The sequence below is a fragment of the Tricharina praecox genome (assembly GCF_024521635.1).
Source record: "Tricharina praecox strain CBS 144465 chromosome Unknown BZA05scaffold_13, whole genome shotgun sequence".
NCBI classification, from domain to species: Eukaryota; Fungi; Ascomycota; class Pezizomycetes; order Pezizales; family Pyronemataceae; genus Tricharina; species Tricharina praecox.
This window is the reverse complement of record NW_026250415.1, coordinates 290,688-309,994: the sequence shown is the minus strand read 5'-3', so window position 1 is coordinate 309,994 and position 19,307 is coordinate 290,688. Positions and strand designations below refer to the sequence as shown.

General features: G+C 55.6%; 4 protein-coding genes across 4 annotated transcripts; all 4 read right to left on the bottom strand.

The window, feature by feature from the left end:
- Window positions 1-1,712: 1,712 nt before the first annotated feature.
- On the bottom strand, window positions 1,713-5,616 carry BZA05DRAFT_51974 (uncharacterized protein). Its single transcript, XM_051488390.1, has 2 exons — window positions 4,409-5,616; window positions 1,713-4,316 (listed from the first exon to the last, which is right to left on the bottom strand). The coding sequence occupies exons 1-2, from the start codon at window positions 5,390-5,392 to the stop codon at window positions 1,794-1,796; spliced, it is 3,507 nt and encodes a 1,168-aa protein (XP_051339081.1). The 5' UTR covers window positions 5,393-5,616; the 3' UTR covers window positions 1,713-1,793.
- Window positions 5,617-10,891: 5,275 nt separating this feature from the next.
- BZA05DRAFT_399009 (pyridoxal phosphate-dependent transferase) lies at window positions 10,892-13,189 on the bottom strand. Its single transcript, XM_051483760.1, has 4 exons — window positions 12,806-13,189; window positions 12,472-12,753; window positions 11,744-12,410; window positions 10,892-11,687 (listed from the first exon to the last, which is right to left on the bottom strand). The coding sequence occupies exons 1-4, from the start codon at window positions 12,931-12,933 to the stop codon at window positions 11,217-11,219; spliced, it is 1,548 nt and encodes a 515-aa protein (XP_051339080.1). The 5' UTR covers window positions 12,934-13,189; the 3' UTR covers window positions 10,892-11,216.
- On the bottom strand, window positions 13,190-14,517 carry BZA05DRAFT_399006 (B-cell receptor-associated protein 31-like-domain-containing protein). The gene is made up of 4 exons (XM_051483759.1): window positions 14,237-14,517; window positions 13,961-14,095; window positions 13,732-13,892; window positions 13,190-13,671 (listed from the first exon to the last, which is right to left on the bottom strand). The coding sequence occupies exons 1-4, from the start codon at window positions 14,255-14,257 to the stop codon at window positions 13,389-13,391; spliced, it is 600 nt and encodes a 199-aa protein (XP_051339079.1). The 5' UTR covers window positions 14,258-14,517; the 3' UTR covers window positions 13,190-13,388.
- Window positions 14,518-14,802: 285 nt separating this feature from the next.
- On the bottom strand, window positions 14,803-17,313 carry BZA05DRAFT_418955 (uncharacterized protein; the record flags this gene model as incomplete). The annotated part of the gene is made up of 6 exons (XM_051485551.1): window positions 14,803-14,835; window positions 14,901-14,973; window positions 15,035-15,145; window positions 15,202-16,116; window positions 16,170-17,102; window positions 17,180-17,313. 6 exons carry the CDS (start codon window positions 17,311-17,313, stop codon window positions 14,803-14,805), a joined length of 2,199 nt encoding a protein of 732 aa, XP_051339078.1.
- Window positions 17,314-19,307: the final 1,994 nt, after the last annotated feature.

The following is a 19,307-nucleotide window of genomic DNA, read 5'->3' as shown; positions in this document are numbered from 1 at the left end:
TACCAACCAAAGCCCCGGTACCGTAGTTCACCTGTAAGCACGCGGTTTCACCTCCAAATACCTACCTAGTCCTACGGGATCTACACAGGATTGAAGCAGGTGAAGCAAGTGAAGCAGGTGAAGCAGAAGTGACAGTGCGGCGACTGCGGCGGGATGAACTGCGCCGTCCAATGGTCGGTCGGTTGTCGGTCGGTTGTCATTAGCCGTGACCAATCCATGGGCCATGACTCGAGAAACAGCGAGGAACAGCCACACACGCGCAAATCGTATCGGAGGGGGTGAGTGCTTATGTAGGTAGCTTTTTCATAGGATATCACCCGTTTTGCGGTGCTGGCATCTGTCAGCACCTATGCAGTTGAGGCTAGGCTGTGGCAGTGCGGTCATGAGATGGCGGGATGAGCGGGAATCTTGGGAGACGGATGGGGCCATGGACGGTGGTTGCAAGATCGAATGAATGGATGCGGACTTCCTTGAATATTCTTGTTTGGTCATCCTTCAGCATTCGATCTTGATAATCTAGATCAGGGTTGGAACATGTCCGTTTCCTCCCCACTCCCTACTGAGAGACCCCAAAACGGGCACAGGTTCAAAACCGTGATCAATTCAAGAAAAAGTCCAACTGTCCAAGAGCGATGAAGAAGGAAAACCGAACGAAACCAGACGAGCAAGGACGACATAAACACTTAATTACAGGGTAGATAGTACCAGTAGTGTACCTAGTGTGCAGCCTTACTAGACTATGGCGACCAAGGAGATACGTTATTACGGTGGCGGTGGTGGCGGGAATGGGACGGGACGAGTGAGAGCTGCAGATTCAAGGATTGAGGTTGAGGTCTTGGAATTCACAGCTTCTGTCGACTCAAGACTCGAGTAGTTGTAAATTATCGGCAGCTGGGTACCTACCACCTACCTACTTTTCCTACATACATCATACCTGCTCTGTGCTCCCTAAAGTCTAGAAGTTGCTATTCACACTCATCGCGAGGAAACATCTCCCACTGCTCCACTATCAGGAGAACTGGTAGTGAATGGTACCGGATCGCGAGACTAGTCTTGTACCTAGGTGTCGAAGATTAATGGCCACCTACCGTACGTATTATAGTACATACACGACCCGAAAGGCCCCTCTCAATCGAACCCATCAGCCGCCTACCCATCGAGGATACCTGGCCACCATCAACCACCATTCAACCTGATCTACCCAGGTAAGTCGATGATGCAGTTCTACTATAATTGGCGGTTAACCATCACCGTTCGTCCCTCTCACCCAGCAACATCCCGAATCTTACGAACGAACATCAATCATCGTCAGTAACCACTCGCAAGCCAAACTTCTTACAGAACCATGTAATCCATTAACCCCCCTTTTCTCAAACTTCTCAAGCTTCTCAAGCATACTTATTTCATACCGGTACAGCAATGCCCGTTTGGTTTCTAAGAATGAGGTAATAGGTAGTGGTAGAGATCGAACAAAAACAATCTATCGCAGCCAAAAGAAAAGTAATAATCCAAAATCCAAAAAACCAAAACAGTAGTGAGTGAGAAGATAAACCCCCATGATTTGTATGATACCCGAAACCTGCCCCAACTAACCAACCAACCAACCAGTCAGCCAAACCCCGAACCATCATCCCATGCAAACCCCAATGATAATACTAAAATCCAAGATAACCCAAAAAACAGTCCGCTATTAAAGCAAAAGCAGAAGAAAAGAAAGAGAAAGGAATCATAATCAGACAACCAGACAATCAATCAACAGCAACGCCAACCCAACCGACCCAAAAACTCAACGTCTACTGTCCGAAAGGCAGCACAAACTCCTCGCCACTCCACCGCTCCTGCTTCCATCCGGCGCCTTCAGCGTTCTCGGTATCCTTGGTCCAGCACAGCGTGGGCCAGAAGCGTTCGTCGACCTTGACGCTGACAAGGGAGGTGATTCCCTTGCGCGACACCTGCTTGACGCGGACGTAATCACCCTGCTGCCAGCGCTTCTCGCGGACGAGCGAGAGCACGTCTTCGATAGAGTTCACGGGGGAGCCGTCGACTTCAAGGATCCAGTGTGTGGGGCGGATGTTGTCGAGTGCCGGGGAGCCGTAGGATACGCCGCCGACGTAGACGCCGGGAGAGTCCAGAGGGACCAGGGCCGCGGTCGACGACACCTGCTCCAATGCGGCACTGTGTGTCGAGTGCAGGATCGCGCCAAAGAACTGGACGATGGTCTTGCCCGACGACGGCCATGATGCCACCGTGGGGATGGTAAGCTTGACCTCTTGGCGGCCACGCAGCACGATCACTTCGACCTGCTCCTTGTTGTCGAGGTTAAGCTCCGTCAGCTCGCTGACGCGGTAGATGGGCTTACCCTCAATCTCGAGCACGATGTCGGCGATCTTGAGTGCGGCCTCCTTGTCGGTGCCAGGGGTGGTCGGGCGCAGGCGGGTCTCGACGACCAGCGGGCGGGGGTTGCCACGGAACTTCTTGGCGGCCTTGACGAAGCCCTTGAAGCGGCGCTCCGATAGCCCCATGGTGGACACAGTGGAGAGCGGCAAGTCCGCAAACTCGATACCGAGATCCCTGGTGGGCGGCTCGACATCCATGGGTGTACCAACACTCTCCTGGATCTTGCGCACGACCGGCATGATGTAGCGCTGGATTTCACAGCCCTGGGTCCAACATACGTCCTCACCAGCGCGGTTCTGGGACGATACCGCCATGAAGAACGCCGATACGTTGTGGGTGCTCGTGGGCGTGGCAGGCTTGCGCACGATTACACCGCCCCAGCAGCTGGGAGACTCGAGCACGTTAATGTTCTCAACGTTGATCAGACGGTTGCGGGGAGGGTTGCACTGCTTGGTGTTGAAGTTCATGCCGATGCTGCAGATGGACGAATCCTTGGTCACCAAGAGCTGATCCGAAGTAAGACCGATGACCTTGACCTCGTCGCGGACCTTCAAGGGAACCTCGTCCCACGTGGGGAGGGTAACGTCCTCTGGAAGGAGCTTGCGATCAAAGGTTACAAGGGTGAATGCACCGAGGTACACCACCTTTCCAGGGAAACTCTTGTTGGAGACCGTCAACCGGATATCGAGCATCTCGGTGGGGACGGCGGTACGGTCGAATACGACCAACGGAATCGGGTCCACAGTGACAATAAGTCCGACACCGGAGTAGTTGGACGCCGAAGTGTTTCCGTAGACAGAATAAGGTAGGCGGCAGACAACGTTAACCAAGGCGGACTTGATCTTATCCAATGCAATCGTCTCGACGTCCTCCTCCTCCTCTTCTTCGATTTCAGTCTCGCAGACGGAGCTCGAGGTCTGGGGCTCCTCGGCCACTTCGAAGGGCGCAGCCTCCAGCTCCTTGCGAGTCCAGGTGCCCGTCAAGTCGCAGCGCTCGAACAGCGCGGCAAGGAAGAAGTGGCGGTCCATGTCCACCATCATGACGTGCTCGTCGGACTTGCCCAGCGGCCTGGTCATGACAGGAATGCGCTTGCGATCGGGAAGCGCGCTCAGGACCTCGACGAACTGGTCGAGTGTCTTGGTAGGCTTTCCGTCGACGCTGGTGACAAGGAAATCGCGACTCCATGACGACCACAAGAGGAACCCGGAGGCGGCGCAGAAGACGCCCGTGCCCAGCTCGCAGTTGTGGTTGCGGGCGATCTGATACGACAGGTCGTGGAAAGTGGCGCCTCCGATTTCGAGGAACCGGCTAGGGGTGATCGAGTGCAGATCCTGGACCCGGGCAGTCACCTGGCACATCCCGCTGGCACCTCCGTTCTTACCAACCCTGAAGATACCAAGGGTGATCTCCTGGTCAACACTATCATCGATGATTTCCCACAGGTCAACAAATCCGGTGATGTGCTGGCCGTTGCAAGAGAAGAGGATATCGCCCGGCTCGAGACCGGGTACACGAGTAAAGCCCTCCGCGGTGACTCCTTCGACAGCGGATGCACCCTTGCGGTTGGCACTCGCTGGACCTCCTCTCAGGACACGGATGACGCTAAGAAGTCCAGAAGCGCTGGGGAATCGGGTGCGACACTGCTCCTCGAGCTCCTCGCTCATACCGAGGCGGCGTAGCTCGTCGTAACTCTTGAAGAGAAACTCGGTCTGCAAGGTACCACGGCTGACAATTTCGCCCCTCTTAATCTTCTCGACAGCTCGCACAACACGGTGCAAAGGAAGATAGAAGGAGCTCTGAGAGCTGTTGGAACCGCCGGCATTGAGCGCCACAGCGTGGCCCTGAATGTTCAGGACGGGACTACCGGATGAGCCGCCAGAGGTGCCGGAGGCTGCTTGCATGTAGAACGTATTGAAATCCTGAAAAAGAAAAAGAAAAAACAGTTATCCAATCATATTCTATGGTTTGAGATGCGATGTGGTTGGGGTTGCACGAGATAAGGGAAGCTTACATTGTAGCTATCAACTCCATACGAAGGCGCATGTCGGTCCAGACGCGCGAGCGTGGATCCCAAGATACTCAACTTCTCGCCGGCGTCGTTTCCGACGACGCGAATATCCTCGCCGACGTGCGCCGCATCGGGGTGGAGCTCAATCTCCTCGACCTTGATGTGCTTGAGCTTCGCCGGGTCGTACCGGAAGATACCGAAGTCGTGGATCGGGTCGCGATACACGGGCCAGATAGGGATCTCCTCATAGTTGACAAAGACCGCGACCGACGTGATTGGCGCCGGGTTGACTACGTGGCGGTTGGACAGGATCAATCCATGCTCCTTGGAGATCACGAATCCGGTGGCGGTGTAGTCGCCCGCCGACTCGGTGTCGAAGGGACGCGTGGTCGTGGCCTTGATGGACACGATACCGTTGATGACCCTGGACAACGTGCGGTCCCAGGTTTCTTTGTCGGACGGGCTCGTGGCAATCACGCTAGCCGGAACACTAAGGACAGACAAGCTCCGGGACGGTGGCGCTGTCTTCTCGAAAGCTACTACTTTCTTCTCGACGATCGGATCGACAATGGCCAGAACAGCCGGTGTGGAGGAAAGCGGTAGCGGAGGAGGCTGCTGCTCTTCGGACGGCAGCACGGTTATGACTGGTTCTTCGAGCTCCGTCTGTGTCTCAAGCTTGGCCGCCACCGGCGCCGGAGGTGCGTTGACAGCGATCTTGACAGGCTTCTGACTCTCGGTCCAGAGGGGCTTATTTCGTAGGGTATCAACGTTCTCGAGAAGGTTATCGTTCGAAGGGACGACGATGGTCTCGGCCTGGAGCGGGAAATAGGATAAGTCGCGCGACGCCTGATGTCGTAAGGCCGAATCCGGTGTCGGTACACATGGCGTCTTGACGATATACGAAGCTGGGGCAACGGGAAGAGTCAACGGCTGCTGTTGCTGCGGCTGCTGCTCGGGCTGCTGGATGGAACCACGACGGGAGTTCATGTTGGACCAAAAGGTACGGTGGTGCCTAGACAATCGTGGGATAGAGACGAAGGACCGAAGTGAAGGGAGGAACTTTCGTCTGGATATAGAGAGAGCCAGGAGTGAAGGAAGGAAGGGGGCCGGATTTAAGTAAACGCTGTTCTGCAGAACCCTGTAGGGACGGTTCTTGTGCTTCTCCTCCTATCAAGCTATTAAGCTACCAATTCGGGGAGCGGAGCGCGATAATCACGTCTCCGGTCGTTGCTCAGGGGGGAGGGAAGGGTAGGTGGGTTGGTGAGTAAGACGGTCACCAAAGGGCAGGTAGTGCTCGCTCGAGTGCGTGTCTGCCTGGGCTGTGTTTTGATGTGCTGGACGAAAAGAAAGACGGGTGCTGGCTTGATTCAACAGCACACAGAAAATGTAACGAAAGAGTTGTTGCGGGCGGTGGCGGGTATCGGGGGCCACGAACGATGGAATGTCGTACAACGAAACAATGGACAGAAAGAGGGAGGGAGGGAGAGATCTGGAATAATTACTGGACCACAGAGGATGCAGCGGTCCATATAGCTTTATACTGGGCGTCTGACCGTCCCACCGTCCAGCCAACTAGCCAACTGGCCACTGCCGTCTGGCCGTCTGGCCGTCTGGCGTCCGGCTGTGGCTGTCGGGGCAACATCTTCGGATGGCGGATTGCAGATCGAGGCCAGTCCGCGGTCATTTTTACGTGTGACTTATCCTGCGTTGAGCATGCCCGAATCCACCGAGCACCTGTGCATAGGGATGACGATCATATCGCGTGGTCCTCCGTGTGTAGAAAATAATTGATAGGTTGGTTACGGTAGTTAGATAGCAGTCGCTTGCTGGTCCGTTGTCCGGTGGTAGGCACTCGTATGGATACTGTAAGCAGTGCCGCTGCTGATAATGTTGGGGGTGGGATGGGGGCGTGACTCTGACAGATCAGACAGACCAGAAACGCCCAAGCTCGAGAACGTCCACATCCTTTTCACAATCAATCAATCTGAAGCCCTGCATGGTCGGGCAGTTCAGGGTCCACACCTTTTCCTCCTATACCAGACACCCTTTCTTCGGTTGAACCTACCCATGTTCCCATGCTGCTATACAACAACCAACCCATCCCCGGACCCCGAGCTTTGCTATTTGCCACCTCCCAGGAACTATGATTTACCAGCCAGCCATTCAGCCGCACTGCTGCAGGTCTGGCCACAGGACCACAACAAGACGGAATCTGGGGTTGGACAAACGTGCAACCTAACACCTAGCAACCAACCAGCACCCATCTGGCTGCCCCGGAAATGTGGGCGCAGGGCCAGCCAGCCAAACAAATCCATGCCGCCATAAGCTTCCGAGACCTAGACCGGGAGCCAAGAAGGAAGGCAGAAGGAAGGAAGGAAAGAAGGGACGCTGTCGTCCCAGCGGCGGTTCGAACGGAAGTATGAAGAGTAGAGTACCTACTGCTCGCAGTACCTGTAGTACTGTACCTTGCGGTAGCCGAGAGCTCATTACATAAGCACGTGGCGTGGCGAGCGGACGCACTGCAGCAGCCAACAGCCAACAACATCACCACCCCGTCACCGTCCACGGGATCGCCGTGGCGGTCGGGCGGTCTTCGGCTCCTGACTAATGATGAGAAAAGAAAGAAAAAACCCTGGGGCGGCTTGGTGCCGGAAGCCCGTGGAGCACCAAGGCATGTAGGCGGGCACACGGGTGCGTGTCCCAACCTTCTTTTTTGTCGGATAGAAACCCGCCCTTCGAGCCAGCCCCGGCTGTGGAATTGTGGCATCCATGCCTGCCCCAACTAATCTATGATGTGCTATAAGCAAGCAACTCTCAATAATCGTTCGGCTGCTCCTCCTCCCACCCAGCAGAGCCGTGTAGAGTATGTAGCATATGTTACATACTCTACACGCCTCGCGAGATCCCGAACTCCAGCCGCCAGCCATCATCCATGCGTCGGTGCGTCGGCGTCGGTGCGTTGGGTTGGGTTGGGCTGCACAGCACCCAGCTCAGCTGTGAGCACGCCCCTCTCCCTCCACAACAATAATTAAGGAGAACCCCCTCGAGCTGTTCCCTTGGTCGACATGGTTGTAGTTACCCTGTTAGGTACCTGCATAGCAGACTGTTTCGTTTTTTGTTTCCGCAATCGCTCAATCTTGAAGCTGAACTGCCTCACCGCTGTCGTATTGGTCAAGGAAGAACTGTATGGTATGTACTCTATGTATGTATGTACCTTGGTCGCGAATGCGCAGGGAGTCAGGGAGTCAGTGACTCGAGGAGGCGAGGCGAGGCAGTGCCCACTGCCCTGAATTCGTCAGATGCGCAGCACATAGACACACATGAGAGCAGTTAGTTAGCCGTACCTATACTTTAACCGGTTCATCCAGCTGCCAATTCACCTCGTATGTGTATGTAGAATCCACCGGAAGATACATACCACCGTTTATCTGACGTTCCATGCAGGTGCTCACTGCCCAGAAGCGTGCGCAATCGGTAGTTAACTAACGCTTGCGGGCTTCGCCCGTGAGTCAAGATTGTCCTTTCGGACCTTTCCCCACACTTCTGTCCCGGCTCCCGACGCCCGAGAGATCCCGAGCTACTATATTTCCGTCTGCAATCAGTGGATATTTCCCCGGACCGGCGATGAGTACTGAGTACTGGTACATAAGTGACTTGGGTAAGTACCTACCGTATGTATGGAGCGAAATCATCCAGAAGCCCAACAGCCTTATCGTACCGTATCGTTCGTAAGTAGGCGAGAAGCGGATAACCTATTCTCAAGAGGACGTGCGACTCACATACTGACTATGCGTGACACACCCGCTTATGCTCGTGCATACATATTCCGGCGTCGTCGTTATTCTGTTTGGTGCCTGACGCACCTTCTAGGCAGCATCATCATCGCCGCGGCGCGGCCACTGGCGCTGGTGGTGCCAAACGTAAGAACCACAAGCTCTAGGTACACAGCATGGCGACTCGTCACAACCCTAGATCAGCGCACCGATTAGTTAGCAACGGGCGCAGTATGTATAGTATGTAAGATGTCCCCACCCACCAGGCCCACCCAGGTGTGCGAACGTGCGGACGTGCGCGTCTCCTGCTGTGGAGTAGTCAGGCATAGGTATTGCTCATGCTCTGAAGCCCTGCCGCCGCAGCGCGCGTATTGTTTCCCATATATCGATCGACCTGTGGGGAGAACAAGTGAAAAAATGAGGTATTCTGTCGATCGTTCTCCTTCTCGTCCAGAGCTAGTGAGTAGCATAGGCGGGCGGGCGGTGGAAGGGATGGATGAATGAATGAGGGATAAGGGGAGCGAGGGAGGGAGGGAGCAGAAAGGAAGGCTGGAGGCAGCAGTCGTATGGTACCTACATCTAGATAACAACTAACGTTGAGTTAGGTAAGAAGCTCAGTGAAGTGTGCAGTTGCACACATCGTTCCGTTCGACTCACAGGCCACAGCCTTCCTGATAAATCACGTATGTAGGTAGATTGCCACTGCCACTGTTACTGCCACTACCGCCGTGAAGGTCTGCGAATGGGCGGTGCACTCTACTGCATGCGTGCAGCGCACTCAGCCAGGCCCTGACACATCTATATTTATTCCCCGCATGACGATATTTGGAGGGAGGGGGGCATCATTGGACTCGCTAACTGGTAGATAGATGAACTGCACGATATGCTATGACTGTGGGGCGAAGGGTCCCTATCCTAAATAGTAGACGGATACCTAGATCGGATGAGAAAAGCAAAAAAGCCCGTCATCGAGGCGGCGGTGGGGTGGTAGAGGATGGAGGGGGGAGTGGGTAGGGGGGAGGGGAAGGGAAGGCTGCGCATTGCGAGTGAGCGGGTATGCGGTCGATACTGTCGCCATCAAGTCCAGCCCTTTCCCTTTGGCAGGCGCGGCTGCGCGCTTTTCATGCATTGATTGTCGAGCACGTCAACACCAGCAGCACGGCGATGACGGTCCCTGCCACCTGGGGCGGACTCCCCCGACGCGGCGAACCGGAGACTCGGAGATAGCTAGACCTATCATGTTCAAACGCCCGTCTCCACGTAATCGTATGTATCGTGTGTATGTAGAGCACACGGCCGGGCTTCGTGCGCTTGCGCGGAGTATACAGACTTCCCCAACCATTCCGCTCGAACCGCAAGTATACATATCAACAAGACGCACTGTCAATCTCGCCGGATACGCTGCGAACCTTATATCTACATACACCAACGTACCAATAACGCCGTGGGGGGTTTGCCAGCGCTCAAGCCTGACATATGTGGTGTTAGATATTGAGCGTTGACAGCGGCGGCGGCGGGCAATCACAAATGATGGTTAACGAACATTTTACAGTGCAGGGCAAAGACTTACCGAGGAGCCTGGGGGTGAAGCCTGGCCTAGCCTACTGACCTTTCTCGTGAGTGCTGGAATGGTAGCTCCGAGACACCGGCGTGAGTTGGGTACTGATTCATAGGATCGCACTCGGTAATTCTCATGGATCGCCGTTGGAATTTGGAAGTGATGGCAACGAAGCCTATAGACTGGCTAAAGAATGCTGGTAGGTACAGGGCAGGGAGATACGGAGATACGGACTTGACTGCGGTGAGCTTAGGCAGAACGACCTTTTTTTCTTTTTTGATCATGGGGTTTATGTATTTATCAAGTATGTGCTAGGATGGGTATGTACCTAGGCGGCTATTCATCCTTGACAGCTCGAAAGCTCCAAGAGTAGTCGCGCGGTCCAGCCCTGTTCACCACCAGTTCTTGACTGTGGAGTAGTTGGAGATGTTTCTTCGGGATGAGTGTGGATGGCACCTTCCACGGAGCACTGATTACTTTGGGAGGTAGGTACCCAGCCGCCAATAAGATAACTACGGTAGGTACTCGACAGCCGCTGGGTGTTCCAAGATCTATATACTCCATTCAAGCCTCAACCCTCGAATCCGCAATTCTTACTCGTCCCATTCTAATTCCATGATTTAGTATACATACTAGAATACCCAGGTAGGTGGCCATTCATCCTCGACAGCTCCGAGATTAGTTTCGTGATCCAGCTCTATTCATCACCCGTTCTCTTGATCGTGGAGCAGCTGGAGCTGTGACTCGGGCAGAGTGTGGATGACACCTTGCGGACTCTAGGGAGCACAGGGTAGACTAGTTACTCGACAGCTGCTGGGAATTCCAAGAATCACTTGAGTAGCCATTCAGCCTCGTTACCTGGTGTGATCGAGCCAGGGGGATGTTCCAAGAAGCACTCGAGCAGCCATTCAGCCTCGCCAGCTCCATGGTCAAGTCCAATTTCCGTGAGCGAACAACCAGCCAACCACTTCACATATTACCAGCTCCCGTTCAACCCAACGCGACGCGTGCCGAGAAGACAGCACGAGACACTGCTGCGATCGAGTGACGAATAAGGGGAATCTTCCAAGTATGTAACACTCGAGCAGCCATTCAACCTCGTTTGGGTACCGTCACCCCCCAGGCTGACTCGACTCGCTCAACTAGAGTCGAGCAGCCATTCATCCTCAACGGCGCATCAGTTAGTGGCTCCTGGATCAATCGCAGCAACCGCACCACAACGTGCGTCATGTTCTCTCACTCGATCGGATGAATATTCCAAGAAACGTGTTGAAACGTCGCGAGTTCTCCGCTTAGTCGTGGCGGACGATTGAGGTCGCTCCTTTCTTTGTGTATTCTCTTTAATCTACATACAGATGTAACTGCCTGTTTTCCCTATACGCTTCTTGAGTACTGCCAACAACAGTATTTTGCTCGTACGCCTGTCGGAATTCTGTATTCTATCCCACATGATACATCTACAACGACGATAGTTTTAAGTTTACTTAACCTCGACATCACTCTTCACCGCCCTCTCGCCCTCCCTCCACCTATCCACCGCCCTCGCCAGCCTCTTAACGCCCTCGACCAGCTCCTCCTCCTCACAATAACTAACCGCGATTCTAAGCCACCTATCCGCCCAGCCCAATGCGTTCCCCTCACCAGGACACTCACTCATGCCGCCACTAGCGACGACTAGGCCCTCATAAGCCGCCGCGAGCCTGACAATCTCCCAGGCATCCAGCTCCTTCGGCAGTCCGACCCAAACGAAGAACCCGCCGCGACCGCCCCAGACCTCGGTACCGGCGGGAAGGAACTCGTGGATAGCCGCGACCAAAGCCCCGCACCGGAGCGTGTACGCTAATGTCAATGTGCTGATTATGCTGTCGATCTTCCGCACAGGGTTGCGCGCGCTGAGGGGGAGCAGCAAAGGGTACAACAGCGTGCTCGTGAATTGCGAGGGACAGCCGCCCTTGATACCGGTGTCAGTCCGAGCGTGGGGGAAGGAGGGTGGGACGGGTGGCATACGCTATGATTCGCACCCCCGTCGCCGAGCTGTTTCGCCAGCACTCCCGTCGCGCTCTCGATCCATCCCGCGCGCAGGCCAGGGCCGACCAGTTTCGAGAACGAGCAGTTGCTGATCGTGTTTCCCGTCTCGCCTTCGGGCTTATCCCGCGGCAGGGTCTCGGCGTCGATACTCACCAGGCGCATGGGGGGCACAGCGGGCTGATCATCGTTCCCCAGGAAGTCGTAAACATCGTCGCAAATGATGAGCATATCCCACTCGCGCGCGATCTGCACGAGCCGGCGGCGGGAGTCGAGATCCATGGTCTCACCGGTGGGGTTGGAGTACGTCGGTACACAATACAGGACGAATTTGAACAGCCTCTTCGCCGCCTGTGGCGCACCCCCGCGCAGCAGGGGACGCAACCCCTCCTCGAGCGACACATCGGGCCGCTCAGCATCCACGCGCCGCAGCTGCGCCAGCAGCCCGTCGAAATCCAGCGAGGTCCGCGTCGTCCGCACGGCTACGATCCGCGACGCGAACCCGGCGTCCTCGAAGGTCCGCCCCGCGAGGAAGTAGGTCGGGCTGAGCACGAATGCGCACTTGGTGTACCCCGTCACCGGCGACGTGAACAGCGATAGCGCTGTCTGCAGCCCGTATGATGCCCCGTTGGTCAGGAATATCCGCTCTCTTCGCGCACGGTCAGCCCCGCGGACGGAGAGGAGGGGGGGGGGGGGGGGGGGGGACGTACAGTGGAATTGCCTCACGCAGCCGGTAGCGCTCTGCGCACCACCGGCCGATCTCCTCGCGCACGTTGGCGTTGCCGTTGTCGGCGCCGTAGGCCAGAGGGTGGCGGTTCTCGGCGTAGGAGTCCTGCGGCAGCAGCGATGGCGAGTTCAGGGCGACGCCGGCGGCCTCGTAGATGGCGTGGGTGGGCAGCAGGCGCGTCGACGGATGGCCGCGTAGAAGGTCGAGCCGCGGCTTGCGTTCGGCCGCAGAAGAGTTGCTGGGCGAGGTGACAAGCGTAAGCTTCCTGTACGCCGTATGAGTCGGCCGGTTACTAAGGCACTGGTGGACAAACGTGCGACATTTGGATACGGCTACTGTCGTCGGTCGGTGTAGTGGGGAGCTGCATTCGATAGAGCCTTCCGGGAGAGGAGTACGGATGGCAGCGCGGAAATCGAGGTTGTTTGGAGCATCCACGCAATTGCATGAGCTAGGCAGCTATCCTATGTGAGATCATCCATGCTCTGGAGGAGTGGGGTTGATTATGCTAGGGAATGGCACTGCCAAGTGCTGATGTCATTCCGGGGTCACATCCGACCGAGGAAAATGGGCGGAACTCAATCCACATCGAAAAAACGTCATCTATAGATGATCTCCACGGGAGCACGGGAAGAGATTGATACATCTCATTACTGGCGGTTGTCAGATGCAGATCACAGGACGGACAGAACAGATCACGATAAGGAGAATTATGACAGATTGTAGTATCCGGACGGTCACAATTGCAACTAAAATTGACCGCATACAAAATGAAAAGTACACCCGGCTCCACCCAGACCAATCATGCTAGTTCTCCCCAAAGTTCTCCCCCGCTTCTCAGTCTTCCACGATCCCCTCTCCTACGTCTCGTAATACAAGGCCGTCACATGTGCGATGACCCGTTTACAACTCCTTCTTGGGAGTCGGCGAGCCGGTTGACACAGCCGCGTTGTAGCGGTCCGACAGCGCCTCGTACTCCCTAGCCAGACCCTCGGCTTGCTTCTTGATGTTGGCAATCTCCATATCCTTCTTAGCGAGGACCTCAGCGGTGGTACCATCCCTCTTGCCAGCGTTGGTGGTAGCACGGAGCTCCTTAACGGTCGACTCGAGTCTCAGGATGTCGAGGATGAAGGTGTAGGTGCGGTTCAGGATCAGGGAAAGGAAGAGGGTGAAGCCACAGAGGTACCTGACGAGGGAATTAGCACACTGAACACGTGCGGATCATCGTTCACCGGGGAATACGAACATGTTGCGCTGAGAGTAGAACTTGCGAGCCTGGACCTCCATCCTGTCACCGCCAGCTTGTCCGTAAGGGCCGGCATTCGCGTGCTCGGACAGTTCGCGTTGGACGCGGTAGACACGGTTGACGGAGTCGACAAAGAGGATCAGGATGAAAATGAAAGTGATCTACGACTGTCAGCTCGCCGAACTCTCCTCCCGGCATGCGCGGGGTCCGAGGAGGGGGAAACACATACCTTCATGCCGTATTGCAGTTTCGCTATCAACGGGCTGTTCGAAATGAACTCGAAAGTCTTCTTGCGCCAGGTGAAGGGTAGCGGAAACACCAGGAGCAGGAAGATGGACATCTCCAGCACGAGGAGGAAAAACACCTACGTCACAACCGAGGAACCAATTAGAATGCGGCCCTTCACTTAAGTCCTCCCCCCAACTCGCCAGTTGTCCGAAACGCTCATCAACACGGCGACACGTGAAGATATCGAACGCTGAGGGAGGGGAAAGCAGTGACTTACAAGGGAGTAATACAACGTCATCGTGGGATGGCTATTTCTAAGGGATGATGGTGGTGATGTTGTTTAGGCGAGGGGGGGAGGATATCGTGGGAGTGGGTTGTTTTCGATGGTATTGTGGTTGAACAGTTCGCTCGTGGGATGTGTGGAAGAGGGAGGAAGCAGGAGGAGAGAATAGAAAGTATTTGTGCTGTGGCGTGAGTGGGGAGGGAGGGACAGGGAGAGAAAGTTGCTGTTACTGGGACGCCGGGGGTTGGTTGGGTGATGATGATGGAACTTGGGCGGGTGGGTTGTGTCCTGTTTGTCGCACAAGCCACCTTGGCACCCACGTAACCAGTTCACACATACGTCACTAACAAGAAAGCCACGATTGCGCGCATCACAGCATCACAGCCTCTCACACGTCACACACTCTACTTTTATGGTGTTAGCACTCTATCTTATTTCCTGCCTCCTGTGGCTTGAACTGCGCCTGCTAAGAATTGCGATGAACTTTCATGTGATGGAGCCTATTTGTGGGAACCCAAGGAGATTGCACTACTTTCGGATCCCCGTAATCCCGTCCATGTTTAACCCTCAGCCTCGTTGTCGTGACTACTGCTCTGTGGCACGGACAAAATTATCAGCACGTGTCGCCAACAAGGGGAAGCTACACATCCGGACTAACCTTGTGTTTCGGGGTGAAGAAAAAGTCCTTAGGGCACGGGCCGAGGAACATCTCGCTAATCTTAATCCAGTCTCTATACGAAGGTAATACGCCGTCAGTATCTATTTCGCATAAGCTCAAGGTTCGGAACCCACCTGTAGTCACTGCTGCCAAGCAGAGTCTCCAACTCATTTCTACCCTTCCAGAATGGCGGTCTGTCGTTGATTTTGGGCGGAAGCCTCTCCAGAATACCGATAGGAACATATCTATAACCGGTGAGTCACAGTGCGAGATTGATACGAAGAGTGGACAGGAGACTAACCGGCATGTAAAGCTAAGCCACTCCAGCAAGAACCGCCGGGTCGTGGCCACACCCAACTCATCCGCACCCCAAACCTCCAGTCCGTACTTGCAGTAATCCCGCACGAGGTCCATACGCTCCGTTGCAGATTTATCCAGGTACTGACCCGTCTGGATCTCTTCAAAGATCCACGGTTTGATGAGAGCACCTCGGGCGAGCATGACGCTGTCTACCCCGGAATTGTCGACAGCATTGTAGTAGTCGATATGCGAGTAGCAGTCGCCGTTGCCAACAAAGTAAACATTGGGCTTCTCTGCTCGTTCTTTATCGGCGGCGGTGTCGGCGTTCGCATCCATCTGGGCCTTGACCGACTTGATCAGGGCCGAGGTCTCAGCGATGTACTCCCAGTTCGCGCTCCTTGTGTATCTCTGCTGCCTACTTCTGCCGTGCAGAGTGATGGACTGGACGTCTCCGTGATCGATCACCTTGTTAATGAGCTTCTGGGCGGTGGGGTGGCTATCCCTGGTTCCCATGCGGATCTTGACGGTGATGGGCGTTTCGCCCGAAACGTAGTTCATACCCTTGAGCATCTTGATGAGCTTGTTCTGTTGGTCCAAGAGCGCACTGCCTCCTCCGGCTTGGTAGATGAGATCGATGGGGCAACCGCAGTTCAAGTCGACGAACGCAAGGCCATGGCGGCCCGAGGCAGCCGTCGGGAAGAGCTTGGTGATGGCCTCTGTCGTTCGGATAGCCTGATCGACTTTGTTGGCACAGATCTGGGCTCCGAAGTTAGGGAGCTCGGAGACGTGGGCACGCATCAATGCCCATTCCGGCTTGTGGCCCTGGAGGATGGACGAGGACATGGCCATCTCCGAGTAGGTCAATCCGGCTCCAAGGCCAACACACAGGCGACGGAAGGGCATGTTGCCGGTTGTGCTATATCTCGTCAGACGGTCATGCGGTCAAAGGATGGGGGTGGGGCGGCAAACGTCAAAGGAGCTAGTATGGGGGTCTCCCTTCCGATGTAGAGTTTCCGCTTCTCCTCCGGCTTCGGTGGAGGATCCACATATCCGGCCCTGTCATCCGCTTTCTGTTCCTGCTGCTCTTTCTTCACCCACTCGTTGAAGACCATACTCTTCTTCAGAGGGAATTGGCTCTTCCTGATGGCAATCTTTAGTCCTACGGGCACGTTGTTGACAACCTCACCGTAGGGATCATCGAATCCGCACTCCCCAAGGTCTTTCTCCCATTCCTGTGTAGGCGCTTCGCCAATGGTAGCCTTGCTGTTCTTGATATTTTCTTCCCTCAGCTTGGTAGCCCTCTCCTCTGACGCCTTCTTCTTGTCCTGGTCCACCACAAGGAATAGCTCGCCATCCACCTCCTTGGTATGCGAACCCAGCCATCTACACTTCCAACCGGTCGCACAGTAGCCGCGCTCCTCAAACAGCGGACAGACGCCATCGATATCCTTCGCCTTGTGTTGCAGGTACTCACGGAGGTTGTGGGCAAAAGCACACTTTGGATTAGCGGCAGGCGCTTTCGCCTCCTCCGCCGTAGCCTCCACCGCAGCCTCCGGTTCCGCCTGCTCCCTCTCGTCGTTCCGATCTCTCCCACCCCTGCCGCCCCTCCTTCCGCCTCTCCCTCCTCTCTGCCATTTATTGTTGATACTCTTCCCCTCCCTGGCAGCATTGACTGCATACTCGCACGGTGCAGCCTCGAACGCGCTTTCGCGCGGGATGTGCGTGAGGGATTGGCAGAGCTTGACGTCGTCGTTGGCGAAGTGGAACTGTCGCGCCTTGTTCTGGCCCCGCTTGCGGTTCTTCTTCTCTCCGACCTCGCTGTCGACACGGTGCGAGGACTCCGCCGCGTCGTCGGTGGCGGCGGACGCGGGCGCGGAGGACGGCTTGCGGTGTACGATGAACCTGTAGGTGGGCCATTGAGTCAGTTGCAAAGAAGAAGAAGAAGACGTCGCGCGGGAGAGAGGGCGCCATTCACTCACTCAGCCTTCACCGGCGCAACGCCGTGCTGTGAGTCCCGCGCATCGGTCGTCCGTGCGCGCTTGGCCGCCGGCTGCTCCTCGCCCTGCTCGGCGTCGACGGCGGCGTGCTTGACGGGCTCGGTAAGTGACTCCATTTCTGTTGGTGGGAGTATGTTCGTTGGGATCCCAGCGGGTCGAGTGAAGATTCGAGAGGGTTGCTGCACGCTCGACAAGCAAGGAAGTAGCTGGGTACTACACATCCTTTGGGTTTTGGTTTTTTTGGGCTGCAATGACCGTTTCGGTCTAGTGCCAGTGCGGGGCACTATCAAGTTATCAACTCTATCCGATACATATCGGGGTCTCTCTACTCCACATGCTCGGTCCCACATGAGGACGGAAACGGAAGCTGAAGCGGAAACGGAAACGGACATCCAGCATCCAGCATCACTCGAGACTCACGCATACCGGCATCGGTGTCGAGAGTCGAGACGTCTTCGCTGCAACTGTTCCAGTTAGACAGCTACCTCCTAGTTACTCAGCACTTTCCCCCAAACGCTCCGCCGACTGTGGCCATTCCCAGGACGGGCGCATCCATCCGGACGGTCGACACATGTAGAGTACTCTACATACATCATACATATCCCGCACCCACAGCACGCCCGCCGCCATCCATCCATCCATTCATCCATCCATCCATCGCTCAGGTACGGCGGCACGACCCTCCGAACTGAACTCGAATTGAACTCGCCGTTCGCAGACAACGAATACATACATACCCACCTATCCTCGCTCAAACCTTGCCGCGCAGCAGCATACATCCCCGGCCGCTATGTACCACGATCACGATGCAACGATGCAATGGGCCTCTCCTTCTGTGTCTCTGGCTGTCGCTATGTCTCTCGGGCTTGTCGATGGACAACGTAGGTAGAGTACGTGTATTGTGAATGGGCAGGTATCATAGGTACTCGCATCCAACCCAACCCAACCCTAGGTGGTGGTCGCATCATCTTCCACGGAGCAGCATCTCGTCGCATTGATACATACATCCTACATCTCCGCTGAAGATCGGCATCATCTCACGGCACCGGCCAGCATTCGTAGCAGCTGTATCCATTCATCTGACGTACGTAGCCGAGACAGCGGCGAACTCCATGTGGTCGAGCTCCGCGGACGAGCGAACGAGGGTGTGGGGGTCACTCGCTCGCCCGTCCCACATGGGAGACAAACACCCCATACGCTTGCGGCTGCATCAAGGAAAAGAAAAGCAAATAAAGGGTTTCGCTTATTCGCGCCCGTATCGAAGCCCCACGTAATAGCCGCAATGGGGGGGGATGGGGGATGGGGGCAGGTATGGGGATTGGGGGGGATGGGGGGGGGATGGGGGGATGGGGGCGGGCATAGCGACGATGTCACTCGGTGCGGACGACGGACGTAGGTGGGGAGGTTTGCACGCGCAAACACATGACTTGCCGAATCACCCCCCCTCCGCCAGCGCTGGGGGTGCGTACTCTAGGTACATACTCCACTCCACTCCACTCCGAGCTCCGAGTTCCAACTTCCGAGTTCCGAAACATCCGCTCGCTCCGTCCGCACGGGTAGGTAGAATACTCCACCTAACCGTCGGCAGCTCGTGAAGATTACATACGGTATTACTCCGACAGCATCCGTACTCTACGTACACATGCATGCATCTACAACCTAGTAAGCTCACCTCACGTTTCAACCGGGATATCGTATGTATCTCACGCGGCGCAGACGCCCAGAAAAGGTTCTGGGAAAGGTTCCATGAACGTCCGGACCGGGAGACTCGTTGCTATGTACGTACACATACGACCGGTACATACCGTAAAAACCTAATTGATCCGCCGCAAGGATCGATGATTGATTATCGGGGATGGCCGACGAATTTCTCTTTCTCTTCAGAGTAGAATAGAGTAGAGTGCACTCCTACTCTACGTAAATAAGTAACCGGTACGGTACGGTATGGTACATACCTCATATGCTATGTACAATACCCGCATGCTCCCACCGGACGGCGGTGGTGATGCTCCAAGCCTCCAGCCGGAGAGACGGTCATCTTTGCTCACTCGGGGGGGGGGAGGCGAGGATGTACCTATACAACGCGTAAGAATAGGTACGCAGCGTACAC

Coding starts and splice junctions, on each gene's coding strand:
- BZA05DRAFT_51974 (XM_051488390.1), bottom strand. CDS start 5,392: ATGAACTCCCGTCGTGGTTCCATCCAGCAGCCCGAGCAGCAGCCGCAG. Junction 4,317..4,408: donor ATGGAGTTGATAGCTACAAT/GTAAGCTTCCCT, acceptor TTTCTTTTTCAG/GATTTCAATACGTTCTACAT.
- BZA05DRAFT_399006 (XM_051483759.1), bottom strand. CDS start 14,257: ATGACGTTGTATTACTCCCTT. Junction 13,893..13,960: donor AACTGCAATACGGCATGAAG/GTATGTGTTTCC, acceptor TGACAGTCGTAG/ATCACTTTCATTTTCATCCT. Junction 13,672..13,731: donor TTCTACTCTCAGCGCAACAT/GTTCGTATTCCC, acceptor TTCCCTCGTCAG/GTACCTCTGTGGCTTCACCC.
- BZA05DRAFT_399009 (XM_051483760.1), bottom strand. CDS start 12,933: ATGCAATTGCGTGGATGCTCCAAACAACCTCGATTTCCGCGCTGCCAT. Junction 12,754..12,805: donor AGTAGCCGTATCCAAATGTC/GCACGTTTGTCC, acceptor TACGGCGTACAG/GAAGCTTACGCTTGTCACCT. Junction 11,688..11,743: donor ACGGGGGTGCGAATCATAGC/GTATGCCACCCG, acceptor ACCGGTATCAAG/GGCGGCTGTCCCTCGCAATT.